This window comes from Harpia harpyja, unplaced genomic scaffold, assembly GCF_026419915.1.
Source record: "Harpia harpyja isolate bHarHar1 unplaced genomic scaffold, bHarHar1 primary haplotype scaffold_47a, whole genome shotgun sequence".
Taxonomy (NCBI): Eukaryota; Metazoa; Chordata; class Aves; order Accipitriformes; family Accipitridae; genus Harpia; species Harpia harpyja.
The window spans coordinates 1,508,906-1,535,952 of NW_026293404.1; the positions used below are offsets into that span (position 1 = coordinate 1,508,906).

General features: G+C 50.2%; 1 protein-coding gene and 1 long non-coding RNA gene across 4 annotated transcripts in view; one reads left to right on the plus strand and one right to left on the minus strand.

The window, feature by feature from the left end:
- Nucleotides 1-413: 413 nt before the first annotated feature.
- LOC128138485 (uncharacterized) overlaps nt 414-27,047 on the minus strand; it is a 35,653-nt gene continuing 9,019 nt past the window's right edge. Inside the window, exons 2-5 of the mRNA XM_052779736.1 lie at nt 2,084-2,150; nt 1,939-1,996; nt 1,223-1,310; nt 414-750 (exon numbers count right to left, since the gene is read on the minus strand). Of these exons, the coding sequence (XP_052635696.1) occupies nt 615-750; nt 1,223-1,310; nt 1,939-1,996; nt 2,084-2,150 (349 nt within the window). The 3' untranslated portion in view covers nt 414-614. The remainder of the gene's footprint in view (nt 751-1,222; nt 1,311-1,938; nt 1,997-2,083; nt 2,151-27,047) is intronic.
- On the plus strand, nt 6,099-19,584 carry LOC128138486 (uncharacterized). Of its 3 annotated transcripts, XR_008234028.1 has the most exons (8): nt 6,099-6,573; nt 6,666-6,784; nt 15,542-15,601; nt 16,052-16,123; nt 16,584-16,655; nt 16,856-16,927; nt 18,530-18,637; nt 19,445-19,584. It is a non-coding gene; the product is annotated as an uncharacterized LOC128138486 (long non-coding RNA). The 3 variants fall into 3 exon arrangements; XR_008234029.1 differs by lacking the exon at nt 15,542-15,601; XR_008234030.1 differs by lacking the exon at nt 6,666-6,784 and having other exon boundaries at nt 6,099-6,327.

Here is a 27,047-nt window from a genome sequence, read left to right on the forward strand (position 1 = left end):
ACACCCTGCAGTAGTACTGTACGGCAAAGACAGTAATATTCTGATACTAGAAAAATCAAATCTAGACCGGCGCCCTACAAATAAAACAAAGTGATGCACTGCACTAAGACCAAGAAGGGTTTCAATAGCCAAGGGAGTTCCAAGTGGCTTCCAAAAAAAAAAAAACCCACACTATTTTAAATATATGTATGTACACACATATATACACACAGTCACAGAGTACGTAGGACGATATTAAAAAATAAAAATTGTAGGTGTATGCACAAACACGCACAGAGTAGGATATTAAAAGGAAAAAATGCCTGTAGGGGGGTGTGTATATACACACATACATAATATATATATATGTCTGTGCATGTGTAGATATATACACACCCCCCTACAGACAATTTTTTCTTTAACTAATACCCTACTACCTTTTAATGAAAAAAACCCTGAAGTACAGAGACAACTCTTACTAACAAGAAATATCTACAACACCATTCATTTCTATTTATCAATTTACTCAATTTTTAGAAAAAAAAAGAACTCCTCTGCCAGTTAATATTGCAAACCTGAAGACACCAAGGGAGCTGACCCTGTGGTAGCAGCTGCTAGAGACACACTGGTAACACTCAGGCCAAGGCTGTTTGCAGCGTTCGTACTGCTTGCCATGCTGACAACCAAAGAGGTGGTGCTAGGGGCTGAGGTTGAAGCAGTTGAAAAGGTTCTTGAGGGCTGGAGCAAAGTTGTGTTCTCAACACTGGTGTGCTAGAAAGGAGACAAAAAGAATGACGATCACAGAGCAAATAAAGCACAGTGGGGGAAAGAAAAAACAAACAAACAAACAAACAAACCCCAGCCAACAATCTTTTAAGTAACAGCAGCACACGCAAAAGATAGGCATTATCTATATACCAAGCAAGCAACTAAGTTGCATGCTTGTGATTTTTAAGTATTCAAAGAAAATTATTATGAGTTCAATTCAAACCACTATATCATCACAACATTATACCACAGTAATTTGAATCTCACTCCATTGCATTATTTCTTCCCCTTTGCTTGTACGCTCCTTTAAGCTAGTACTTGTTCTGTTAAACTCCTACATCCTTCCAAAAGACAGCATTTGTTTTCAAAAGACAGGACACTGCTATAGTGATTTCCCCAATGCACTTGTGCAATTTAAAAGATTAAAACTGTAGTGCCCCCCAACAGAGTCAATGTGGTAAACTCAATCACAGACCAGATGTAGGACAGGACCACAGGAGGATAAAGGAGTTCCCGGTTTGAATCCAGCACAATACAGTGCCTTAGCTGTAAGCTGATCAGACCTGCAAAACAGTGTCATCAACACACAGAAGCCAAAACAACTCTGACAACGGAAAAGAAGGACAGTTGGACAAGTGTGAATTTTTAAGTTGCATACTCAGTAGGGATGGAGCATGACAAACCAAACTACAGGCATAAAGAAAGGCAGTAACCTATCTGCACACCCCAACTGGGGTTGTACAGAAGTACCCCAGCACAGAACAAGGCAGCGTCTCTGACATTTGTTTGTGCAACCCTCATCCAGAGCACTGTGTTCACTACCATTTGCCTTGCTCTCTCAAATGCATTAAATACACAGGTGACAACAATGCCACATGGTCAACCCTAAAGCCATCTGTCATGAGGCATTTGTCACGACATGTATCACTCCATCACCTGCATTTTGCCACCTAACCTCTCCAGTAGAGGCTGCTAACAGGCCACATTTTGGAGCAGTCTCAGACAGCCACTTCTAAAGATTTTTTTTATTTTATTTTTTTTGTTTAATGCATTTGTTACAAGAAATTCTTTCTTTAGTTCATCCCCCCTTTCTGGCATGAAAGTTTCCTCTGCAGTTGTGTGACTGGCCAGCCTCTGTAATAGCTATTCCTGATTTAGTAAAAATCACAAGTGGGAAAGATATTTTTTTACCACAAGAGAGAGGGCTGGCAGTCCTTCTTCCCTGAGATAAGGCTCCTTTCAGTTCTTCCTGTACTGGGTCACAATGAACATTAAGAGAGGGTCAGTTTATCTGATGATTATGCCAAACAGCTGTTGAAATGCAAATAGGACTTACTGCATGTGATGTGCTTGAAGACAGCCCTGAGGAAGGGGAGAGGCTGCTCTGATGACTGGAAAGAGAGCTAGAAAGAAATAATAAAATTATTTTTTCCTAGAATTATTTCAAATATATATATGTATGGATATATATACACACACACATACGTATATAAACACATATGTACATATAGACAAACACAGAGTAGGCAGTAGGATACATAGTTAAAGAATAAAAACTGTACCTGTGTGTATGTGTATACACATACACACACAGAGTAGGATCTTAAAGGAAAAAATGCCTAGAGGGGCATGTGTATATACACACACAGATATATACACATATCCCTACAGACTATTTTTTCTTTAACTAATATCCTGCAGCCCTGCTCTGACAACTGGGGTCAGCTCTGACTTAAAACTGCTGGGTTTTGCTATTGAAAAATAGTAAAATTAATGTTTGGTGGTGGGCAGCGAGCAGTTAAAAGATCGTCCTTAAATTTCAGAGCTTTAATTACAAGTCAAGCAGCAAAGCCTCAGTGCAGGCCCCATGCCAGTCCCAGAAAAGTGCAACTCCTGGCTCCCCAGCACCAGGTTCTCATCTTTATTTTTGGCCCAAATTCTGCCAAACAAGACACAAATCTTGGATCTGTTGGTAAAAGTCCTGTTGGGGATGGAGGGGGGGGCAACAGGTGGTTGGTAGTAAAATAGGTGAAAAATCAGGTTTAAAATTCATTGTCAATTTGGAAAAAATTAAAAAAAAAATTGGTGTACAGAAAGTAACAATTTTGGGGATGTATTTTTGTTTGGACATATAGAAACTGATGTTGTACATAAAGTAACAAGTTTTTGGATGTATTTTTTTTTGGACATGCAGAAATTGAGGTTTCATCCTGCCATGCTCCAAAAAGTATGTTCAGGCCCTAAACAGGAAGCTAGGGACTGTGTGGTCCCGGGTCAGGAAAGGGGCAGGGGACCCCCAAACCCCGCGGGTCAGGTCTAGGACAGGGGCAGGACAACTGCAAACCCTGCAGGTCATGGACCAGACAGGGACAGGGCACCCCAAACCCCACGGGTCAGGGCCAGGACCGGTGCAGGGAAAGCCCAAACCCCGTGGGTCACCGCCATGGCAGGGGTAGAGAGCCCCAAACCCATGAGTCAGTGCCAGGACAGGGGCAAGAAACATCCAAACCGCACAGGTCAGGGCCAGGACTGGGGCAGGGCACCCCCAAACCACACGGGTGGGTGATGGCCATGACAGGGCAAGGCATCAACAAACCCCAACGGAGAGGGTCAGAACAAGGGCCAAGAACCCCCAAACCCCACAGGTAACGGCCCAGACAGTGGGTCAGGTCCAGAACAGGAGCAGGGCACCCCCGAGCCAAGTTGCTTTGGGGAAGGGAGCGGGCCACGAAACCCCGAACCCCAAGGTTCAGGGCCAGGACAGGGGCAAGGATCCCCCAACCACCACAGATCAGGGCCAGGACAGGGGTAGGGTGCCCCCAAACGGCACTCGTAGTGGCCAAGACGGGGGTGAAGAACCCCACACCTCGCTGGTCAGGGCCACGACAGGCACGAGGCAGCCTGAAATCCCCACGGGCCACAGCCAGGGCGGGGCAGGGAACCCCAAACCTCACAGATCGCAGCCCATGCAGGGGCCAGGTGATAGCATATTTCCATACATTCTGTATGGTATGCCTAAATAGTTTGATGGTTTTAATATTTTGTACCAGCCGTGGAAACTGGTTTGCTGCTAGGTGACTGTAAAAGTGAGATTTGGTAAATAATGATTAGAAATCTTATACTAACACTATGATTGAAACAACAGACAAAAGGATAGCCAAGCAATTAACTAGTAGAGGTAGTTACTCATAAGTTTTGCAGTTCTTTGCTCTTATGACTAGATGTTCCTGTACGCTAGATGGGAACAATGTTGAAACTGACCACATGTGACTGAAGCTGCGTTAAGCTTCAAGGTCAAAGAACAAGGTCAAGAATAAAGACTTCAAGGACAGCCAACAAGAACTTCAAATGGGTCGGTGGTCGCAAAAGCAGCCCTTCCACTCAAATGGATCCTTCACTGCGCGTGATCGGATGTAGGCAGTCCTGAGATAATCCGTTGCAATTATTTTTATGTATACGTATACTAATCTGATTCATATGCAGTTAGTTATTCTGTATAACCTGTTAGTGCTAAAGCTGTGGTATGCACGCTAGGTGGAACCATCCCCCGTGCATCCAGCGCTGCAATACAGAATGCCTGCTTTCTAAAACCCCAAGACGAGCCTTAGAGAGTTTCTTCAACCGGCTTTTCGGTATCACAGGCACCCCCAAAAGACTGGATCGGGGCCAGGACAGAGGCAAAGCACCCCCACACCTGCGGATCAGGCTGTGGTGGGTTGACACGCCTGGGGAAGGGGTTGTTAAGAGCTGGCTTTATTCCTCAGGACCCTGCTCTGGTTCGGCTGGCGCTACATTACGTTCCTTTCCCCAGGTCGAGTCCGTTTTGCCCGCGACGGTAACTGCTGAGCGATCTCCCTGTCCTCCTCTCGACCCACGAGCCCTTCGTTCTCTTTTCTCTCCCGCTTCCCGCTGAGGGGGGGCAGTGACAGGGCGGCTCTGGGGGGCCCCTGGCGTCCTGCCAGGGTCAGCCCGCCGCAGGAGCGCCCCGGGGCATGCTGGGAGCTGTAGTCCTGGGGCCTGCGGGGCTGCCGGGGGCCCCGGTGGTTCCCGGGGCATGCTGGGAGCTGTAGTCCTGGGGCCTGCGGGGCTGCCGGGGGCCCCGGGGGTTCCCGGGGCATGCTGGGAGCTGTAGTCCTGGGGCCTGCGGGGCTGCCGGGGGCCCCGGTGGTTCCCGGGGCATGCTGGGAGCTGTAGTCCTGGGGCCTGCGGGGCTGCCGGGCGGCCATGTTGGTCTCTGCAGTCTCTGCTGCGGCTGCGGCCCGGCTGAGGGGAGGGCTGGGGCTGCCCGTGAGGCGAGCGAGGCCCTTGGGCGGGCGCGGGGGTGTCTCCTGCCCGCTGCCCGCTCCCCGCTCGGCTGGAGCCGGGCCCGGCCGGGGCAGCCCCGGCAGGGACCCGGGAGCTGGGGAGGGGAAGGAGCCGGAGCCGGAGCTGGAGCCGGAGCCGCCACCGGGCACAGGCAGCGGGCGCCCCGACTGCCAGAGCCCCCCTGAGCCGCCCCCAGCACCTCCCCTGAGGCCTGTCCCGCCGCCCCAGGCCGCCCCACGGCCTGTCCTGGCAGCAGCGAGCCGGGCCTCGGGTGCCCTCGGGCCTCGGCTAAGGCGGGTGCGGGGAAGGAGTGTTACCGAAATCCGGACTAAAACTCCTTCACAGCAGTGAGAAGGTAAGAAGCGGGCACTCCTTTATTGCAGCGCTGGGCACACGGGGGATCGCTCCACCTACCGTGTGCACCTGTCTAGTCTAAGTGTGCAGGTTAAATACACACCTCTTATACATAGTCGCTAAGCTTCTGGAAAATGCTATACATAATCATTAACTTTCCGATAAATCATTAGCATATCTAAACGTCTCTTCACGCAGGCGCAGTGAAGGTCTCTGGTGGTCTTCAGGAGCCCTCTGGTGGTCTTCCATAGTCTTCCTCACTTGTCCGCTTCTTGACCTCTTGGGGGATTCTGCGCGGTACGATTCTCACCGTCATCTATATTAGTTTACATAAAAGTGCATACTATGTCTATTCTTAAATATAACTTTTCTAATAATTGGTCCTTCAGTCACACCATCTTATTAATATTCTCATGTTCAAACAATCATTGGTTAATCTCACTTAACTCTACTGATTGCAATCCTCGATAATTAGATCGAGGTGGGAAGGGTAAGGGGTTTCCAAGCAGCAAATTGGTGTCCATACTGGTTTCCTTAGTTTCTTAAAACAAAACACTACAAATCAACAAATCTTTGTCAAAGTTTCTGTGGTGAACTGATTTTAGACACTACTTGAATTCTTATGGTTACACATAGTACGTTTTCTAAAGTTCCTAAGTTCCTACGACTACATTTCAAACTTAACACTCCCATACCTATGCTTCACAATTTTCTACTTCTTAATCAAACCAAACTCTTTTATATAATCAAATTTTAATTTCTTTATCAAAATATTTGCAACAGGAGCGGTGTCTGCAGGAGCTCCTGCAGCAGGAGGGGCTCCAGCCTGGGGCCGGCTGCAGGAACCGAAGCTGCTGCTGCTTTCCCTCTCCCAGAGGCCACACTGAGGGCTCAGGTGTCCGTTGACTGCATCTGGCTGAGGTGTGCCAGGTGGACTGTCTCTGGCTGTGTTCTCCTGGTGGCGGGTGGATGCTTGCTGCCTTTGGCGAGGAGCTGCTGCGGCTGAAGCCAAAGAGATCAGAAGAAGGTGAAGCAGCTGGAGAATGAGGACGGCTGGCCCTCTGTCTCTCTCCAGCTGCAAGCAAGAGGGCAGACCTCTGCGGGGGAGGAGGGATCCCTCTGCGTAGTCCTCGGCAGACCAGATCACCAACGTGCACCGTGGGCTCTGTATATGCAATGGCAAATATAGGGCGGCCCCGTAGTGGGTGGCTGTGTATCTAGGAAGCCTCACGCTGTCAGACACTAACGCGTTCTCTTAGGTGGAGGACAGGCAAGTGACTGGAGCTGCAGAAGGGGAAGGCAGGAAAGGACACACAGACAGAGAAGGAAGTGCCAGAACTGTAAAGTTTGCCTGGTAATGCAGAGAGTCAGCGCTCCGGTGAGTCCCAGGCCCTTGGGGCCATGTCACCCCTCTTCTGCGCCCCTCAGTACTTCCCTGCCCCCTCCCCTTTCTCTCTGTGTAATTTTTTTCTCACTTCCCCTGTACCTCTTCCCCTATCTCTATTTTTGTGTCCTGCTCCCTGTCCCTCTCTTTTCTCCAGGTCCCTCTTTCTCTTTTGCTCTCCTTGTCCCTTTTGGTTCCTTGCTGTCCCTCTCTCCTCCTCCCTGCCCCTCTGGTTTTTTCTTCCTCTCTCTCTGCCCTGCAGCCCGTTGCTGTTGTTGTCTTCTCTGACTCTTTGTCCAGATCTGCATCGCGCTCTGATTTTCACAGTCTCTCTGGCCTGTTCCTTGTCCTTTGTCTCTCTCTGCTAGTATGTCCCGCTCCGTGTCCTTATCCGCCTGCCCCACCCCCCCGTCCTTCTGCTTCTCTTTCTTTCTCTCTGTCGCTCTGTCCTGCTCATCCCTGTCTTTTTTCATTCTCTATGCCACTGCCCCTGTCCTTCTTCCTGTCCATCTCTTATCTCTCTGTCCCTCTCTGCTGCTCCCTGACACTTTGGGGTTTTTTCCCTTCTTCCACCTCCCTGCAGGGCTCCTGATACTGCTTTTGCTTTCTCCATCCTTCCGTGCTGCTCACCGTCCCTGTCTTTCTCTTTGTCGTCATTCTTGTCTGGCGCTCTGGCCTGCTCCCTGCCCCAGTGTTTCTCACTATATCCTTCTGTCCTGCTCCCTGCCCCTATTCCTTTTTGCTCCCTCTCCATCTTGCTGCCCACCCCAGGCTTTTTTTGCAATCTCTATCCTGCCCCCAGTCCTTATTTTTCTTTCTCTCTCCTGCCCCCTCTCCCTCTTTCTGCCTCTCTTCCTCTTTCCCTGCTGCTTCTTTTTCCATCTCTGTCCAGACCGCTGTCCCTTTTTTTGCTCTTGCTGTCCCTCTGTCCTTTTTCTTGTCCCCATCTTTTCTGTCTTTCTGTCCTGTTCCCTGGCCCATCCTTTCTCACTATATCCCCCTGTCTGTCCCTTCTTTCCCCTCTCTCTTGCGCAGTATTTTTCTTTTCTCCATCTCTCTGTCCTGCTGCCCATCACGGTTGGTTTTTCCTCCCGTGCTGTCCTGCTCCCTGTTGCTTTTTTCTGTCCCTGTCACTCTGGCCTGCCCCCTTTGTCTATTTTTTACTTCCTCCATCTCAGTCCTGCAGCACATCGCTAGTTGTTGCCTCTTCCACCCCTTTGTCCTGCTCCCCGCCCCTGTCCTTGTCTCTCTTTCCTTTTGTTCTGCCGCCCATCTTTTCCCCCTTCTGCTCCATCTCTCTGTCCTGCTCCCTACTCCTCTCATTCTCTCTCTGGTTCTCTGTTCTTCTCCCCGAGTCTTCCCCCTGTCCTCTACCTTTGTGTCCTGCTCCCTCTTCAGGTTTTGCCCTCTCTTAGTCACTCTCTCCTGCTCCCTGTCACTGTTATTTCTCTCTCCATCTCTGTCCTGCTGCCCAACCCCGGCTTTTTTGCCTCCCTGTCCTGCTCCCTGTCTCTTTTTTTTTGCCTCTCTTTCTCTTTGTCCTTCCTCCCTGTCCCTTTTTTCTCTCTCTGTATCGCCTTGTCCTGCTCCCTGTCCCTGTCTTCTTTCTCTGATGATCCATGTACTTACTGCTCCCTGTTACCGTCTTGCCCTGTCCCCCCCCTTCTTCTTGTCTTTTTCTTCTCTCTATCCCTCTGTCCCTGCTGCTTCTCTCTCCACCTCTGTCCTGCTCCCTGCCCCCATCTTTTCTGTCTTTATTTCTCTGTCCTGCTGCCTGTCCCATCGTTTCTTGCTATACACCGCTGTCCGGCTGGCTCTCCCTTTAATTTGTCCTCTCTTCCTCTTTCCTGCTTCTCAGCCCTCTTGTCCTCTTCCTCTGTCTCTGTCCTCCAGCCCCTTGCTCTTTTCCCCCCCTTCTCGGTCTCTTTGTCCAAATCTGACCCTCTCTTTATTTCTCAGTCCCTTTGTCTTTCTCCCTGTCCTTCGTTTTCTCTCTCCGTCTGTACGTCCTACTCCCTGTCCCTGTCTGTCTCCCCTTCCTTCTCCCTCTTTCTGTCCCCATCTCTCTGTCCTGCTCCTCACCCCTACTTTGTCTTCCTCCTCCTCTCTGCAGGGCACCTCGTCCCTGTTTGACTTCTCCATCTCTCTAGCCTTTCTTTCTCGGCTCCTCAGTCTTCTCCCTCATCTTAGTGTTCTCCTTCTAGTCCTCTGTCCTCCCCATCAGCTTAAACTGAATGACCAGGTGTCCCTGTGCTCGGGTATTTCCTTAGCATTGCCCTAGGGAAGATCTGTGGTTTTAGGGCTAGGGATCATTAGGAGCTGGTCTCCTTGTGTAGGTGGCAGAGCTAGGTGTAGTTAAAGCAGAGGTTGTTCTCAGCTGGTGCTCTCTGCCTCTTGCTCAAACAGCAGGCTGCGGGCCTTCACTTGAAGGAAGGTTTCTTGTTCTGCGCTTCTTGCTCCTCAGGATGCTGCACAGGAGTTGGTGGCAAGTAAAAGCACTTGCAGTTGGCTTTTTTATGCAGTCTTCCTGTGGAGCTCTTGGTCTTGACCGATTTCTGGGAAGCAAGACCTGAGTGCCTGTGTGCTCCTAGATGCTGTGCTGCCTCCCCAGATAGGTCCGCCCTCCTCCACTGCTGCTTCTTCATTCAGTCAGCGGCGAGGCCGGCAGACGCAACGGTAAGTCGGCGGCTAAGCGCTAGATTGAGGCGGACTGGGAGGTTCCCGAGGCCCAGGAGTGCTGGGGAAGAGCGGAGGGACCCGTCCAGAGCCGGCGGCTCTGGCGAGAGAGGCTGACGCGGCGTGGGCATTGCCATGGGCAACCGCGGGAGATTTGAACGGCCCTAAGGAGCGCCAGCGACCAGGAGCATGGCGAACAGGGCGTGGCGCATCAGAAAGGGCGTGGCGCGGCAGTTCGCACAGGCAGGGAGTGCAGGTAGGGCGCAGCCCCCTTCTTCCCAGCTCGAGAAGGCTACTCAAGTGGTGGGTGTCGGCCCAGAGGGAGACCCAGGTATGGTTGCCACTCAGGTGAAAGCCATTGCTAGGAAAAATGTGGCGACGCAGACAGAGCTCCCATGTAAACATGCAGCTGTCCAGGTCTCTGGCTGCAGGGAGTGCCTGAGTCTATCGCTGATGTCAGAGGTCAGCAGGGACACCTCTTGTGTGAGGTGTGACCAGGTGGATGATCTACTCAGCCTGGTGGCAGAGCTGAAGGAGGAAGTGGAAAGGTTGAGGAGTATCAGGGAGCGTGAGAGGGAGATAGATTGGTGGGCCCACACCCTACCATCCCTGAGGCAGAGGCAGCAGATGGAGGCTCCACAAGAAGCGGAGGTTCCCCTGCCCTCCTGCCACCAGGCAGGAGGGGACCTAAGAGATGGAGGGGAATGGAGCCAGGTCCCTGCTCGGGGAGGCAGGCGAATCCGCTCCTGGTCTCCTTCACCTTCCCCCATGCCCCTACACAACAGGTATGGGGCTCTGGAACTTGAGGACCAGGCCAGTGAAGATCAGGGTGTAGATGAAGCCCTATCCAGGGAGGTGCCTAGGCCCAGTCAGGCAGCCCCACGCATTCTCACAGCCTCTGAAAAAAGAAAAAGGAGGGTAATTGTCGTAGGCGATTCTCTTTTGAGGGGGACAGAGGGCCCAATATGCAGACCTGACCCATCGCACAGGGAAGTCTGCTGCCTCCCTGGGGCCCGGGTAAAAGACATTACCAGGAAACTCCCTGGTCTGGTTCGGACCTCTGATTATTACCCATTGCTGGTTGTGCAGGTTGGCAGTGATGAGATTGCAGAGAGAAATCCAAAGGCAATCAAAAGGGACTTCAGGGCACTGGGACGATTAGTGGAAGGATCGGGAGCACAGGTAGTGTTTTCCTCAATCCCTTCAGTGGCAGGGAAATACACTGAAAGGAACAGGAAAAGACACCTGGTTAATATGTGGCTCAGAGGCTGGTGCCATCGGTGGAATTTTGGATTTTTTGATCATGGGGAGGTTTACACAGCACCGGTCTTGCTAGCGACAGATGGTGTCCAGCTATCTCAAAGGAGTAAAAGAATCCTTGCTCGTGAGATGGCGGGGCTCATAGAAAGAGCTTTAAACTAGGTTCGAAGGGGGTAAGGGATAAAACTAGGTGCACCAGAGATGAGCCTGGGGGCAGCATGCCGATGTTAGGGGTGGATTCGATAACCCAACTCAAATGCATCTATGCCAATGCACGCAGCATGGGCAATAAACAGGAGGAGCTGGAAGCCATCGTGCAGCAGGATAGATATGACTTAGTCGCCATCATGGAAACATGGTGGGACGACTCCCATGACTGGAGTGCTGCAACGGATGGCTACAAGCTCTTCAGAAGGGATAGACAAGGTAGAAGAGGTGGTGGGGTGGCTTTCTATGTTAGGGAATGTTTTGACTGTACAGAGCTACACGATTCTGATGACAAGGTGGAGTGCTTATGGGTGAGGATGAGAGGGAAGGCCAATAAGGCAGATATTGTGCTGGGAGTCTGTTATAGACCACCCGACCAGGTTGAAGAGACGGATGAATCGTTCTACAAGCGGCTGGCAGTAGTCTCAGAATCGTGTGCCCTTGTTCTCGTGGGGGACTTTAACTTTCCAGACATCTGCTGGAAATACAACACAGCAGTGAGTAAACAATCTAGGAGGTTCCTGGAGTGTGTGGAAGATAACTTCCTGACACAGCTGGTGGGTGAGCCAACCAGGGGAGGAGCCTTGCTAGATCTGTTGTTTACGAACAGGGAAGGACTGGTGGGAGGTGTGATGGTCGGAGGCCGTCTTGGGCTTAGCGACCGTGAAATGATAGAATTCTCAATTCTTGGTGAGGTAAGGAAGGTGTTCAGCAAAACCACCACTATGGACTTGCGGAGGGCTAACTTTGGCCTCTTCAAGGCACTGGTTGAGAGAGTCCCTTGGGAGACGGTCCTGAAGGGCAAAGGGGTCCAGGAGGGATGGACATTCTTTAAGAAGGAAATCTTAATGGCTCAGGACCAGGCTATTCCCATGTGCCGCAGGTCGAACCGCCGAGGAAAACGACCGGCCTGGCTGAACGGGGAGCTTTTGCTAGGACTCAAGAAAAAAAGGAGAGTTTATCATCTCTGGAGGAAAGGGCGGGCAACTTGGGAGGAGTACAGGGATCTTGTTAGATCATACAGAGAGAAAATTAGAAAGGCAGAAGCTCAGCTAGAACTAAATCTGGCCACTATCGTAAGGGACAACAAAAAATGTTTTTACAAATATGTTAACAGTAGAAAGAATCCCAAGGAGAATATCTTTCCTTTAATGGATACAGAAGGGAATGTAGCAACCAGTGATGAGGAAAAGGCCGAGGTACTTAATGCCTTCTTTGCCTCAGTCTTTAATAGTGAGTCCAGTCATCCTCAGGGTACTCCACCCCGTGAGCTGGAAGGTAAGGATGAAGAGCATGACATACCCCCCTTAATCCAAGAGGAAATAGTTAGGGACCTACTACGCCATCTGGACACTCACAAATCTATGGGACCTGATGGGATCCATCCAAGAGTACTGAGGGAACTGGCAGAGGTCCTTGCCAAGCCACTCCCTATCATCTGTCAGCGTTCCTGGTCAACAGGGGAGGTCCCAGGGGACTGGAGGCTTGCCAGTGTGACTCCCATTTACAAGAAGGGTCGGAGGGAGGATCCGGGGAACTACAGGCCTGTCAGCCTGACCTCGGTACCGGGGAAGATTATGGAATGGTTTGTCTGGAGAGCACTCTCATGGCAAGTCCAGGATAAGAAGGGGATCAGGCCCACTCAGCATGGGTTTACGAAAGGCAGGTCTTGCTTGACCAACCTGATCTCCTTCTATGACCAGGTGACCCGCCTAGTGGATGAGGGAAAGGCTGTCGATGTTATTTTCCTAGACTTCAGCAAGGCCTTTGACACTGTCTCTCATGGCACACTCCTTGAGAAGCTGGCATCTCGTGGCCTGGATAAGTGTACTCTTCACTGGGTGAAAAACTGGCTGGATGGCCGAGCCCAGAGGGTTGTGGTGAATGGGGTGAAATCCAGCTGGCGGCGGGTCACAAGTGGTGTTCCCCAGGGCTCGGTGTTGGGCCCTGTTCTGTTTAATATCTTTATCGATGATTTGGATGAGGGGATTGAGTGCACCCTCAGCAAGTTTGCAGACAACACCAAGTTGGGAGGCAGGGTCGATCTGCTTGAGGGTAGGGAGGCTCTACAGAGAGATCTGGACAGGCTGGATCGATGGGCTGAGGCCAATCGTATGAAGTTCAACAAGGCCAAGTGCTGGGTCCTGCACTTCGGTCACAGCAACCCCATGCAGCGCTACAGGCTTGGGGAAGAGCGGCTGGAAAGGTGCCCGGCAGAGAAAGACCTGGGGGTGCTGGTTGACAGCCGGCTGAGTATGAGCCAGCAGTGTGCCCAGGTGGCCAAGAAGGCCAACGGCATCCTGGCCTGTATCAGAAATAGTGTGGCCAGCAGAAGCAGGGAGGTGATTGTTCCCCTGTACTCGGCACTGGTGAGGCCGCACCTCGAGTACTGTGTTCAGTTTTGGGCCCCTCACTACAGGAAAGACATTGAGTTGCTGGAGCGTGTCCAGAGAAGGGCAACCAAGTTGGTGAGGGGCCTGGAGCACAAGTCTTATGAGGAGGGGCTGAGGGACCTGGGGCTGTTTAGTCTAGAAAAGGGGAGGCTGAGGGGAGACCTTATCACTCTCTACAACTACCTGAAGGGGGGTTGTAGTGAGGTGGGTGTTGGTCTCTTCTGTCAGGTGGCTGGAGATAGGACAAGAGGAAATGGCCTCAAGTTGAGGCAAGGGAGATTTGGGTTAGATATTAGGAAAAATTTTTTTACTGAGAGGATTGTCAAACATTGGAATAGGCTGCCCAGGGAAGTGGTCGAGTCACCATCCCTGGAGGTATTCAAAAAGCGAGTGGACAGCGTACTTCAGGACATGGTTTAGTGGGCATGGTTGATGGTTGGACTCGATGATCTTGAAGGTCTTTTCCAACCTAAATGATTCTATAATTCTGTGATTCTTCCACACTCGTGTAGAACCAGGAGATGCCATAGTGTGCCGATTCAGTAATGCCCTGGCAGCGGGGCTGTGCTGGGGAGGCCTGGCGGAGGGGGTGGCCCGACAGGGCTGTGAGGTCACAGAGCCCCGCTTTGACATGCTGTGCTGCGCCAGCTGCGGGCAACACTGTGGCAGCAGCGGCAGCAGCGGCAACAGCATGGCGCGAGCCTGGGGGGCCGTGGTCCTCGCCTGCCTCCTCCTGCTGGCCCTGCAAGCCTGGGACGCCCAGGCTGCTCCAAGGCGAGTGCAGGGAGCAGGTAGGCAGGCGGGCAGGGGGCCAGCACCCAGCTCCGAGCAGGGCAGCGTGGCATCCACCGCACCTCAGCGGGGCAGCAGTGGGGCCGGGGCTAGGGCTGGGTCTGGGAGAGCAGCTGGGCCAGGCTGAGCGAGCCAGGCAGACACCCTGTGGGGAGGCATAGAGGGGCTGCAGCTGCTTCGGGGGCGTTTTCTGGGCGAGCAGGGGAGCTGGGAGCGGCGGTGCGGGGTAAGAAACCCGGCGCTGAGTCCCTGCGGGGCCCTCTCTGCCGCCCGGCCCAGTCTGCCCCCAGTATGTGTGTTGGGCCGGGGGTGGCGAGTAAGTGGTGCTGCAGGAGCCAGGCAACAGCCCGTGGCAGCGCTTCTCCCCGGGCTGGCTGCAGCCGTGCCCAGGGCCGTGGGTCTGGCCTTCAGCCTCGGGGACGTCCCGGAGGGGCGTGCTCAGGACTCATCCGCTCGGGAAAATGGGAGCATTTCTGCTCTAGTCCTGCAGCCCTGCTCCCCTTGGATGACCCGCAGGTCCCCAGCCCGGAGGAACACGCGGGGTTAGCGCTGGCGCAGCCTTTCACAGGCTCTCGTCCCCAAGAAGCGTGGGCGATCGCTTTTTCCTCCAGTTCGTTGGTGTTGGCTTCCTCAGCCACTTTAACAGAGTGATTGGATGGAATTTGTTACAATGAAATCTGTGACTTAAGGATTCAAAAATGGCAAGGATCGCCCGAAACTTGCAGCAGGGTTGCACACAGGTGGAGGTTAAATCAAACCACACATGCACACAGACGGAGAAGACGGTTCTGAACCACACACAGACAGGCGAAATAGTTCCGAACCAAACTCCAAATGCACACGCACAGATACAACAGTTCTGAACCAAATTTTATGCCGCCCCCCCCCCCCCCCCCAGAGGTTAACCTATGATTAAAATTTCCCTTTCATGAGTTTCATGAATTACTCGCTTTTATGTACCGGCATTCGTCAACGGACGGTCAGTAAAGCTCGCGCAATCAGGCCCTTAAGTCCTTGCAAAACCGTCGACGGACGACAATCTTTCAATCCTCGCAAAATCTACCCTGGGCGGCGTCCCAGCTCAGGGGAGGTGCTGGGTCACACAGCCTGCTGCAGTCCCAGAGAGCTCCAAAGGTCTCGTCTTGGATCGCTGTTTATAGGGTCTCGAGATGATTGGCTTTGGTCATTATTTTACCTTCTGGCCACAGTTTGTGCTGAGTCATTCTGATACATAGTTGGGACAGCAGATGGGCCAGGGGTGGCCAGGGGCTGCCTGGTGCCCTAAAGGCGCTGCACTTGCAACCAAGATAACAGCACAATAGGGGGTTTTCCCAAAGCATGCATGGTTTATCCTGAGATCTCAGAGTGGCTCAGGGGGCTGCACCACCACACCTGTGTTTGATTACCTGTTTGGTTCCCGCAGTCCATGTTGATCAAGATGCTCAGTGGAATCCTGTTCCTGAGGTTGGGGGGAATCCCAGAGGTAAGAAGTATTCAGTCTTCATTTGTTATTGGCCTTTTGTATTTTTTAATATTTGGTTTGTTATTTGTTAATGTTTTGTTGTGGTAGTTCAGCCTTCCAATGGCCAGCAGGCTCTTCTCTGTAAGAATCGCGAATGATCATTTTTTCCTCTGGGGCTACATGCTCCCACTTTAGTGTGGGCTTCCTTTTGTGTGTGTGAGAGGTCTGGTGAGAAGGCCCTGAGAGGCCGTATGTTTGTCCATCTGGTCCTTGAGGGGTGTTGCACATGGGCTGGAGACAGAGGTTTGAAAGCTGCCGGTCCCAGCCAGGTCCCTCTGCAGCTTTGGACGTCTCAGCCCGCATCTGGGTCCCGTGTTGTTGCCTGACCCCCTTCCAGTCACTGCGGGTCACTAAGGAAGAGGTAGATCACAACATGCGATGGGAACGTTTTTCATCTCTGCTTGGTTACAGCTGTCCGTGGAGACAGGGGTTACTTGACTTCTCAACTTGAGCCTGTCCGTGAGCCTTGGGGCGATCCCACAGGTAAGGCCCTTCAGTGAATGAGCATTTACATTTTAATTTTCTGTTCCTGTGAAATTTAGCTTACTACTTTCTTGGCTGATGCTCAGGCACGCAGAAGAGCAGAGAGGGAAATGGGTCTGGCTCAGTGATGTGCCCCGGGGCGCTCTGCCTTGCTAAACTGTCTTTGCCAGCCTCTCCGCCCCTGCACTGCTTCTGGGGCTGGCCGCAAAGCCAGCGGGCACGTCGGGGTTGAGCTTGGAGCTGGTGTGAGCTCCAGGGAGTCCTTTCTCCCGACAGTTCCATGCCTGGTTAGTGGCCACTGCAGGCACCCGATAAATGTTTGCAAGATGCTCCTGAGTGGAAGGGAGAGAGGAGTGCTCTGGAGTAATCCTGTGTTTGAATTGCATTCACTGTCATTCAGATCTGAAGAAGTATGTTGAAGTATTTCACGGGAGCTGCTCTGTCCTATGTTCATTTACAGATGTGGCTGCAGGCGATGGTTATCCAGCTTCCTGGCTGGGTTTCAGGGCTGACCCACAGGCAGGTCGCATGGGTACGTCATGGCTTTTCACTTCTTTGAGAGCTGCCAGCTCAAAGTCCGAATGTCAGCCAGGTGCCTCTGCAGGTGTGAGAATACAGACCTGCATGTGCATGCCGTGACATTACGTGATCCCCTTGCATGTTCTGCTACTCAGTTATGACGATGTAGGTCAGAACACGTGATGGTAACTTCTCGTGGGTGTTTGGTTGCAGATGTGGCCAGACGGAGGGCTTTTCCAGCTCCTTGGCTGAATCCTGGGCTGAATCCCAGCTGGCATCCCAGGGGTGAGTAGTCAGTCTTTATTGACTTGACAGAATAAGCGCTCATTTTCAATATTTTATTCATGTGACATTTACCTTCATACTTCCTGTTAATGTCCTCAAAGACAAAAGTATAAAGCTAAAATAGGGAACTATTCCCAAAAGATATCTGCAGTTCCAAAGGAAATCCTGAAAGACTTGGAGAAAGCAGCACCTGGTTAATGTATTTCCCTCTGTTAACCGTACAGCTTGGGAAGCTGAGGTTTTAGATTCATGTGTGGACGTGCTGTAGCCTGCACAGCAGGAAGGGATCAGTCAGAACCTCGCTGCAGTGGCACTCGATTTCATGCCTTGCCTGGGCTGATGAACCACAGAGATGGTCCAGCACAGCGTCTGCTACCCGTTGTGGTTCTGGCTGAGTCCCAGAGGCAGCTGCTGCCCCAGTTGTACCATTACTGGTCAGAGCTGCTTTGTGCAGATGCTGGTATCCAGATGTCAGGAACCAGTGTGTGCTGAATTTCTGTTCAGCTCATGCACAGCCCAGTTTGCGGCTGGGCAAGTTCAAGGCAGGAATGACGTCCCAAGAAATCTTGGCTGCCCTTTCCTAATGTTGGAAGTCAGGTGCAGATGCTGATTCTGCAGGCATTTGTTTGTGATTGACGTTCAGCCTGCAGACTGATAGCTGTGGTAGGATGAGTGTGACTGTTGGTGCTGCTCCCGGAGCGTGTGAGGCACGTGCGGAGGAGCTAATTGCTCATGAGCCATGAGGGGGCCAGCACCCTGCCAGTCGCTGGAGAGGAGAGGGCCCTTGGCTTGTGGAGACGATGCGCAAGCAGCTTTCGGTCGCTGGGATCAGCAGGCTTTGCCTGGGCTGCAGGCAGGATCGATCCTCCGGCCGGGTTTGGAGCAGCCCGGGCTTCACAGCCTGGTCCAGCCCCTTTGCTCTCCCTGATGTCTGAGGACTCTCGGTGACACCTTGGGGTCAGGGGCGGGTCGCAGCCGGACACCCAGCTTGAGGCCGGACACCTCACTTGAAGGCGGCCTTAAGTGGATCGTTCAGTTAATTCAGTCTTGGGTGGTTTAGCTCTCCATTTCTAGTTGTGTTTCAGAAAACTTGGCTGTGGTTTCCTCTTGTTTTGGGGGACTTCACTGCCGCTTGTGAAAGTGCCCAGAACATGGTTGCAAGAGCTTGGGGTTCAGTCCACCGTGTGTGTCTGTTCCCCTTCCCGTGTGCTGGAGTTGGCATGGTGGGATGTGCTTCTCAGAAGGCCTCTTTCCCCAGCTGAGCTGGCTGCGGCTTTTTCCCATCCTCTTTGAAGGAAGCAATTTAGCATCATCTTGCAGTTTGCCAAAAATGCAGTACATGTAATGTGAACAAGAAGATCACACGTGCAATTTCCCGTTTCCCAGCAGGTCAGGTTTTGCTGTCTGTATTGGTAGAGTGAAAAGTGTCATGTGCTTAATTTTTTCGCTGTGAACGTCACATTCTTTGGACTAGATGCACTCCCAAAAGCCCAGGCTTTGTTTCTAAGCTTTATTAATGTATTTGGGGAGTATTGCCTCGTGAAGGTATCGTCTTCCTGATGAGGAATGGTTGCCTCTAATTGTCCCGCTTGCTTTCTACAGAGACCAACCGTAAGACTGTGCAGAAGGAGGCCTTTCAGAAGGGAAGCAGGCACACCGTGCCAGTCTCCGATGAAGAAAGAGAGGCAATGCAAGAGACTGGCATGCCAGGTAATTGCTGTCCCGTGGTCATCCGGTGTCACCAGTCAGAATCCCTGTGTGCCTGCAGGCTCTTCCCCTGGAGCCCGCTCTTGCACGTCATGTCAGCAGCCAAACCTGGAAGTGTTAGTGCAGAGAAGGTGTTGTCAAAGAAGCCAGGAGTGGCTCTCTGAGGACGACTGTCGTCTCTGGTGTGTGGAGGTTATTGCCAGCAGCGTGCCAGAGAGATGCTGTTAGACCTCTCTGGACGTGGTTAGAGATTGCTCACCTCCTGCCACACCCAGTTCCCAGGAATTTAGGAACTTTGCCCTTTTGGGCATGAGGCCATTTGAGGGCTACAACCCAGCCCTGCGCCACGCTCTCCCGGGGCAAGCCTTCCCCGCAGCGTGTGCATCGGGGCCGGGGGTGACAAGCAGGTGGCACTGCAGGAGCAAGGCAATAGCCCGTGGGCTGGCTCCCATCTTTCAGGCTCTGGGACGTCCTGAAGGGGAGTGCTCAGGAGATGTCCGCTTGGGAAAACAGGAGCGTTTCTGCTCTACCCCCGCAGTGCCGTTCGTTGGTTGAACTGCAGGTCCCCAGCACACAGCCCTGGCCTGCAGCCCGGAGGAACAGACAGGTAGTGCTGGTGCAACTGCTCACTGGCACGTGGGCTCTTCTCCCCGAGAAGTTTAAGCGATCCTTCTTGTCCTCTGGCGCTAAGACACCAGAGCCAGAGGCACCAACCACTGAAAAACAAATCTCTTGGGCATGTGAAGCACACTGTGAGACTATCCATAGCGCAGAGCACAGTAACGTGTGGCGTTGTCTTTTCTCCTGCAGGGGCAGATGCTGGGAGAAGGTCTGAGGCTGCTGGTCACGAATTGCTGCACAAGTACTATATCCCAGTGACTGCAGTAGCCTTGGCTGTGGTGCTGTCTGGGCTAGTTGGATCTTGCATAGTCATTTCACGGCTGAGGAAGAGAGACCTGTGAGTTGGCTTTTCCCCAGAGTTAGTTATTGCTGCAGTTGGCAATGGGGTATTTGCAGTTAGAGTATCCTGGAGTGCCAAGGCAGCTGCTGGCAGTACTCTGCTGGGATTTCTGCTGTAAGATTTTTTTTACCTGGCCTCTTAATTCCTATCAATGAGTAGTCTTTTCTGAAACCCATTTCTACAGAAGGAGCCAGGGAGATGAAGCAGCACTGGGACAAGCTGATACTGACTCTGCCTGGAAAAGTGAAGATCCAACTAGAGATAAAGGCAAAGCAGAGTCAGGAGCAGGAACAAGAAAAGTTGAGGTTGCTCAAGAAAATGGGACTTTCAACAACAGCTCCAGCCCATCACCGTGGCCTTTTGTGGCAGAGCTCACGCAGCTGTACAGGAGCGCAAGCGCAGACCCCTCACCTCTGCCCGCTTGTCCCAGCTGCTCTTTCACCAACGATACCTCTTCAGTGGACAATTTGATTTCTCTCGACTCACCTCAGCCTAACCCCTTCTGGTGTCCCTGTCACCAGTTCCAACAGGGATACTGTACCTCAGAAGATGAGTCTTTTTTAGAGTAAATAAAAAATACATTTTGGCCAAAAGCAGTGCGTCCTTGGCTGTTTTGGCCGTTTCCGTCGGGGTATAACGCACAGAGCTGGGACCAGCACTGGATCTGTGAGAGAAGCTGTCAGAGACCTGCGCTCCAGTGAGGGACCCCTTTGTCCCAGCATCAGCCTGGTTTCCCAGCTGGGGCTGTCAAGAAGGCTTTCACCCACCAGAATGGGGACGTGCTGGTGGGACGTGAGGTGCGAAGGGTTGTCCTTGAACTGACTGGGGATGCTGCCCTGAATGCGGATGGACTGGGCAGAGAGGGAAGGGGGTGCTGGAAAGGATGGCCGACCAGTGCTGAGCACATCAAGGAGGGCTGACGGGGTGGCAGAGGCTGCGGGGCTGGAGCAGTGTTCCCCACCCCAGACCCTGGAGATGATAAATGAGCGGAAAGCTGGAGTGGGGCTGGGTGGGAGAAGGAGCGGAAGGAATGTGATATTGGTAAGCAGGCTGGCATTAAAAATGGAACAGAGTATAACGAAATATTAATAATACTGTAAAAAGAAATAGGTTAAGCTTTGCAGACTGCCAGCAAAGGGGAGGAACACCTTTGGAGTACATCTAAAGTCACGCTGGCCAAATACAGCGGATCCCGTTGAGGCTGACGTGGAGGCCTGACTCGCGAGGGTCTTCTCGGAGCATGTCAGATGACGCAAAGGACGGACCTCAAACCCAGTCTTATCACAATTCCGCTCTGCAGTTGCGACTGAATGGTACAGCAGCCAGGCAGAACATCGTTCTAGGCTGCCTTGCTGGGCAGTACGAGCACCTCCTCCCAGCGCTCCTCCCCCTGTGCAGAGCACCCCATGGCCAGCCCCGGGGAAGCCCACCACGCTGGGATGTATGATTTTTTTCAAAAGAATCCAGGTACTGAGCAGTCTTGCAGGGAGCCATAAGTGGGAGACAAGTCCTGAAAACTGGGGGTGTGCAAGCGGTGCCCATGCTGGAGAAAAGGCAAAGGGGGAGAGCGAGGTTCAGGTGTCTCCTGAGAGGGCCTGACTCCGTCCCCTCGGGGTGTGGGTGCTGGGCTGGGGGGGGAGAGCTGCGGGTGGCACTCCCTGATGCAGGGATGGTTTTTGTCGGTGCGGCTCAAAGGAGCGATTGGTCAAAGAGCTGCGCTCCCCCACGTGCTCTCCATCTGGCCTCCTGAGTTCTGTTCAGTGGGACAGCTTGTCCCAACGGGTCAGCGAGAGCCTCCAGGCAGCAGCACTAGCGAGCCTCGGAGAGTGAACGTGGGCGAGCGCAAAAGAAATTGCGCGCAAACGTGAAGGGTGGCCGAGAAGGGGGAGCAAAGCCATGACACTGGGAAAACTGGATTACGGCCGTCCCAGAGTGTAAGCAAAGCTGAGAGGAGAAAGAGAGGCTCCAGAGTGCATTGATTTGCAATGGCTTTGCAAGGTTCCTTTGTTTCTGCTGAAACCAAGGAAATGTTGCAGCCCCAGGATGTTCGCTCATTCGGAGATGCTAACAAAGTGAGAAAGAACATTTCCTGGCAATGTCAGACCTCCTGTGAGATCACCAGTAGCGCGCAGGACCCACTAACGTGCAGAATTGTTCCTCCGGGTGTGGATGGCAAGAGAAACGCAAATGCCGCAGACGCTAAGGATTTCCAGAAGTACTGCATAGAAGGTGCCATGGTGGTCTTGGGCTCCGTGCTGCTTGGCATGGTCTTGTGTTGCATGGTCCGTCTGCGGAGGAAGAGAAGACAGTGAGTTGTTGGGAGGGTTTTTTGCCAAACTTGTGTATTAGATGGCTGAGATGTATTAGACGGCTGAGATGTATTAGACATGAAGCATTTAGAGGTAAGGTATTCTGGAGTGCTGAGTTATTTACTGGCCAGACTTGACCGAGTCGGTTTCTGCTGTGTCATGTTTCAACTGACCTCTCAATTCATGGGCATTCTTTTCTGAAACACCTTCTTCCTGTGGGAATTGTTAGTTAAAAGTGACCCTGCCTGGGCAAGAGCAGACCCAGCGACAGACGTATGCAGAGCAAGGTCAGAAAGTAAAACCAGCAAGGGATGACATGGCCACAGAAAGTGAGACCTGCAAGAGTGCCATCTCCCTACCATGCCCAGCTTTGGTCCCCTCAGTCTGCAGGGTCAGGTCTCCTTCCCGGCACGTGTAGAGCAGCCCGGTCAGGATGGTCAGGGCCGAGAGGAGACGAGCCGTGGGCAGGCGAGCAGAGCCCCAGCCGAGGGGTGCAGGGCGTCCTGTTTTCTGCATGGAGCTCTCCGTGCCCACAGCTCCCACGTGCAGCCGGGTGCCCGCACCCCACAGTGCACCCAGCGCTGCCCTGCACCCCACAGTGCACCCAGCGCTGCCCCGCACCCTCGCACCCGCCCAGCACCACAGCCACACTGGGGCCTCACCAGACTCTTCTCTCCACAGGCACCTCGCCGCAGCTTCAGGAGCCCGTATCACTTTGTATAAACTATGCATACCTTGCTGGAAGTGATCCAAGGTGAGACCATTGGAGCTCTCTGGGACTTCAGCGGGCTGTGTGACCCAGTGTCTCCACCTCAGCTGGGAAGCTTCTCAGGGTAGATTTTGTGAGGACTGAAGGATCGTCTTTTGATGATTTCATGAGGGCTTAAAGCCTTGAACAAGGATTTTGGCCCGAAAACGGGACTTTGGGCCCTACAAATGGGTCTTGGACACTCAAAATGAGGCCTTGGACATGAAGGAAACGGGGCTTTGAGCCCTAAGTAAGGCGTTTCTACCCTAACATGAGGGTTGGGACCCTAGCATGGAGTCTTCCAACCCTGGAATCAAGGATTTGGACCTGAAAATGAGTCTTTGGGACCTAAACCTGAGGCTTTGAGCCCTAAAATGGGGTTCTGGACCCTCCAAATGAGGGCTTGGACACTCCAGATGTGCCTTGGACCCTAAAAATGCCTGTCTGGACCCTAAAAAGAGGCTTTGGACCCTGAACATGAGACTATGCAAACTAAAACTAAGCCTTTGCACCCTGAAAATGAGAGGTTTGGAGCCTAAAATGAGCATTTGGTAGGCAGAATGAAGACTTGGACCCTAGAAATTCATATTTGGAGTCTATTGTTGCCGAAATCCGGAATAAATCTCCTTAACAGCAATGAGAAGTTAAGAAGCAGGCACTCCTTTATTGCAGCGCTGGGCACACGGGGGATCGCTCCACCTATCGTGTGCACCTGTCTTGTCTAACAATACAGTTAAATACACACCTGTTATACATATTCACTAGATTTCCAAGCAAAATGTTAATTCCTTTTCAATGATTGGTCTTTTAATCATACCACCTTATTAATATTCCTATGTTAAAACAATCATTGGTCAATTTCACTTAACTCTACGAGATGGGAAGGGTAAGGGGGTTTCCAAGCAGCAAACTGGTGTCCATGACGGTTTCCTTAGTTTTTGAAACAAAACATAGAAAGACCAGTATCTTCCTGGTGAGGTTTCTATGGTTTGCTTATTTCAAACTTAACAATACTAAGGTTCCTATAGTCACACATAACACAGTTCCTAAAGTTTCTAAGTTCCTATGACTACATTTCAAACTTAACACTGCCATACCTATGCTTCACAATTTTCTACTTCTTAATCAAACCAAACTCTTATATATATAATTGGATTTTAATTTCTTTATCAGAATATTTTCAACATTCCCCCCTTTGAAAGTTTTGAAAATCATTTCAATACTTTCACTATCATTTTACTAATCACTTACTATATGGTGGAGGAAACTCTGAGATTGTTTGTCCATCTTGCTGTCTTGCAACAGCTTGGATGATCATGCGATTAAAAGAAGTTTTACGAGTAATTTGCCTTTTCAAAAAGTAATAAATCAAAATGATCATTACAAAAATTATCAACAAGGTTAATATTGTACTAATCAATGATTTGATCCAAGAACTCAGATTCTAACCTAATCCCTTAAAGATCTTGTCTATCCAACTCTCTTGCATATCTTGTTGCAACTCTTGAGTGTCTTTCTCAATTTTTCCCAATAATTCCAAATCATGTTCCACATCCTGAGTTACATTCGGAATGTGTATACAACAATGGTCTATTCTGTCTTTTAAATATCCACACACTCCGTGTTCTTTGAGTAAAAGCATATCTAAAGCCATTCTATTTTGCAGAGTCATTTTGGAAGTGGCCTGTAATTGTATATTTAGATCTCTAAATCCTTTTCTGGTCACATTGGCCCGTTTCTCTACTTGTCCTGTTAGTTGGTACAGCCAGTCTCGATTCCTATATATTGCCAAAGGGGTTAGTAGAGATTCTAGGGCTCAACTAATTCTAACTCCAGTGGAGGGTTCATTCCATTCATCATCTATTTCTGACCTTTTTGCCCGTTTCAATTTCAAATTTTCTAATGATCCTTTAAAAGGAGACTTTTTCCAAATTGGGCATAATGTTGGCATTCCCAAAGTGATTTGTTTTACCTTCCCATCAAGAGGCAGGTGGGTTGTCCAGGTTCCATCACTCATTGCCCAAACTAAGTGTCCTGGACTCTGAATAGTAGTTTTTCTGCAACTAAATATTGTTCCTCTTTTAGGTTTAAAGGTTTCAGTCAATTGAAGATCATTTTTAAGTCCTCTACACAAGCAGCCATACTTCACGGCTGCTGCTAAAGGTGGAATTCTTTGGATTGCCATGTCTTTAGTACTGTAATTGTATATTTTCTCACATTTCCACCACGGTACTGAATTTTCCTTTTCTCGTAATGTACTCCCTTTATCATTTACCGCTGGCCAAGTTGTAAAAATGGTTCCATCCTAAGTAAAACACCAAGGAGCTTTAGCCATATATTGGAATTGAGACAGTATAGTCATAGACCACACTGAGTCTCAACTAATTGTCCTTTCTAACATTGTCTGATTAGCCTTGTCACATTTCCATTCCATGATCATTCGAGTTGTATTTTTCTTAACTTGTTTATCATAAGTACAATATCCTACATTATGAAATCTCCCAACTTCAATAAAAACAGAATTTAATAATTTTTCACAATCTGCCCTGCTCCCTGGAGACTTCCATTGCTTCTTGATAATTGTCACTTGTTCTTGCCATCCAACTACTGGCCTTTGTTCACAGTGGGTAGTCACATTTCTATGTTCTAAATTAGTTAAATTCATTGTCAAAATTCCCCATGGAACGGATTCACCAACTGCCCTTGGTATTGGTAAACAGGCAGTAATTTGTGTCACATTCTGGAAATTAGCAAATCCCTTAATCAATCCTACCATCAAATTTTCTTCCTGAGTTTTCTTTGGGAGGTAAATTAATTGTTCAGTTTGTTTCTTATTTCTTGTCTTTTTCTTCAGTTCAATTTGTCCTGGTAGATACTTGCCTTTTCCTTTATCTCTCATCCAACTAATTTCTAATTTGTCAGGATCAAATTCTGGAATCTGAGTAAAGTTACATCCCAATCCCAGAATACCTCCATAGTTCACTGTTACTTGTTGTTCAGCCACAATCTCAGACCAGACCCCCACCAATATTATTTTCCAAATCAAAATGCATTTCCCCCAGATTTCAAAATTATATGGAAGATTAGGCATGCTTCAAAGTCAGTTTTAAGGTTCTAGGGTCTCTCTATATAACTTTCCAAGATGATGGAGCTTTCTTCACCCGAGTATAGTGGATCCATGCATCTGATTCAGCAATCTTGACAGCGGTGAAAGTAGTCAACAATACTTGAAAGGGTCCTTTCCAGCGTTCCTGAAGAGGTTCAAAAGTCCATGTCTTCACATAGACATAATCACCTGGTTGGAAATCATGTACTGGATTTTCCAAAGACAGAGGTCTGTTCCAAACAACCACACTCCGAAGTGCAGTTAAAGTTTTTCCTAAAGAAAGCAGATAGTTATATACATCTTGTTTTCCTTTTAAATGTATGCTCAGATTTGGTTCAAGAGATTCATAAGGTTTACCATATAATAGCTCATAGGGACTGATTAATGTCCCACTCTTTGGCTGAACCCGAATTCGTAAAAGGGTCAGTGGGAGTGCTTGAGGCCATTTCAAATTAGTTTCCTGACATATTTTACTAATTTGTCTTTTCAATGTTTGATTCATTCTTTCCACCTTCCCACTAGATTGTGGTCTCCAAGGTGTGTGTAAGTCCCATGTAATTCCCAAAATTCTACTAACACCCTGGACCACTTCTGCAACAAAATGGGAACCTCTATCAGAAGAGATTCCAATTGGTACTCCAAATCTCGGGATAATTTCTTGTAATAACCATTTAATGATCTCCTTTGCTTGATTGGTCTGACAGGGAAAGGCCTCTGGCCATCCTGTAAACGTATCAACCCCCACCAGAATGTATCGATACCCATTCTGTCGAGGTAACTCCGAAAAATCTATTTGCCAATAATCCCCTGGTTCCATTCCTGATTTCAACATTCTCATTTGAACCTTCCTTTTTACAACTGGATTATTCTTTAAACATATCTCACATTTCGCAGTTGTCATTTTAGCTATTTCTAGCATTTTTACTGATACTACTTGTCTTTTCAAAAGAGTTATTAATGCTTCTGCCCCCCAATGACATTCCTTATGTTTTGTCTGTATTATTTCCCTCATTACAAATGGTGGAATTACTACTTGTCCTTTTGATGTCACCCACCATCCTTTCAAATTTTTCCTTGCATTTAATAGTTTCCCCAATTTCTCATCCTCCTCTGAATATTTAGGTTTTTCCTTTGGTATTGCAATAGTTTTTGTAGGAATTAATGCCATTTGTAGGGCATTCCTTTTGGCTGCTTCCCTAGCTGATTTATCTGCTAATCTGTTCCCTATAATCTCTTTTGTATTCCCTGACTGATGTGCTTTACAGTGCATGATTGCTACTGCAGTTGGT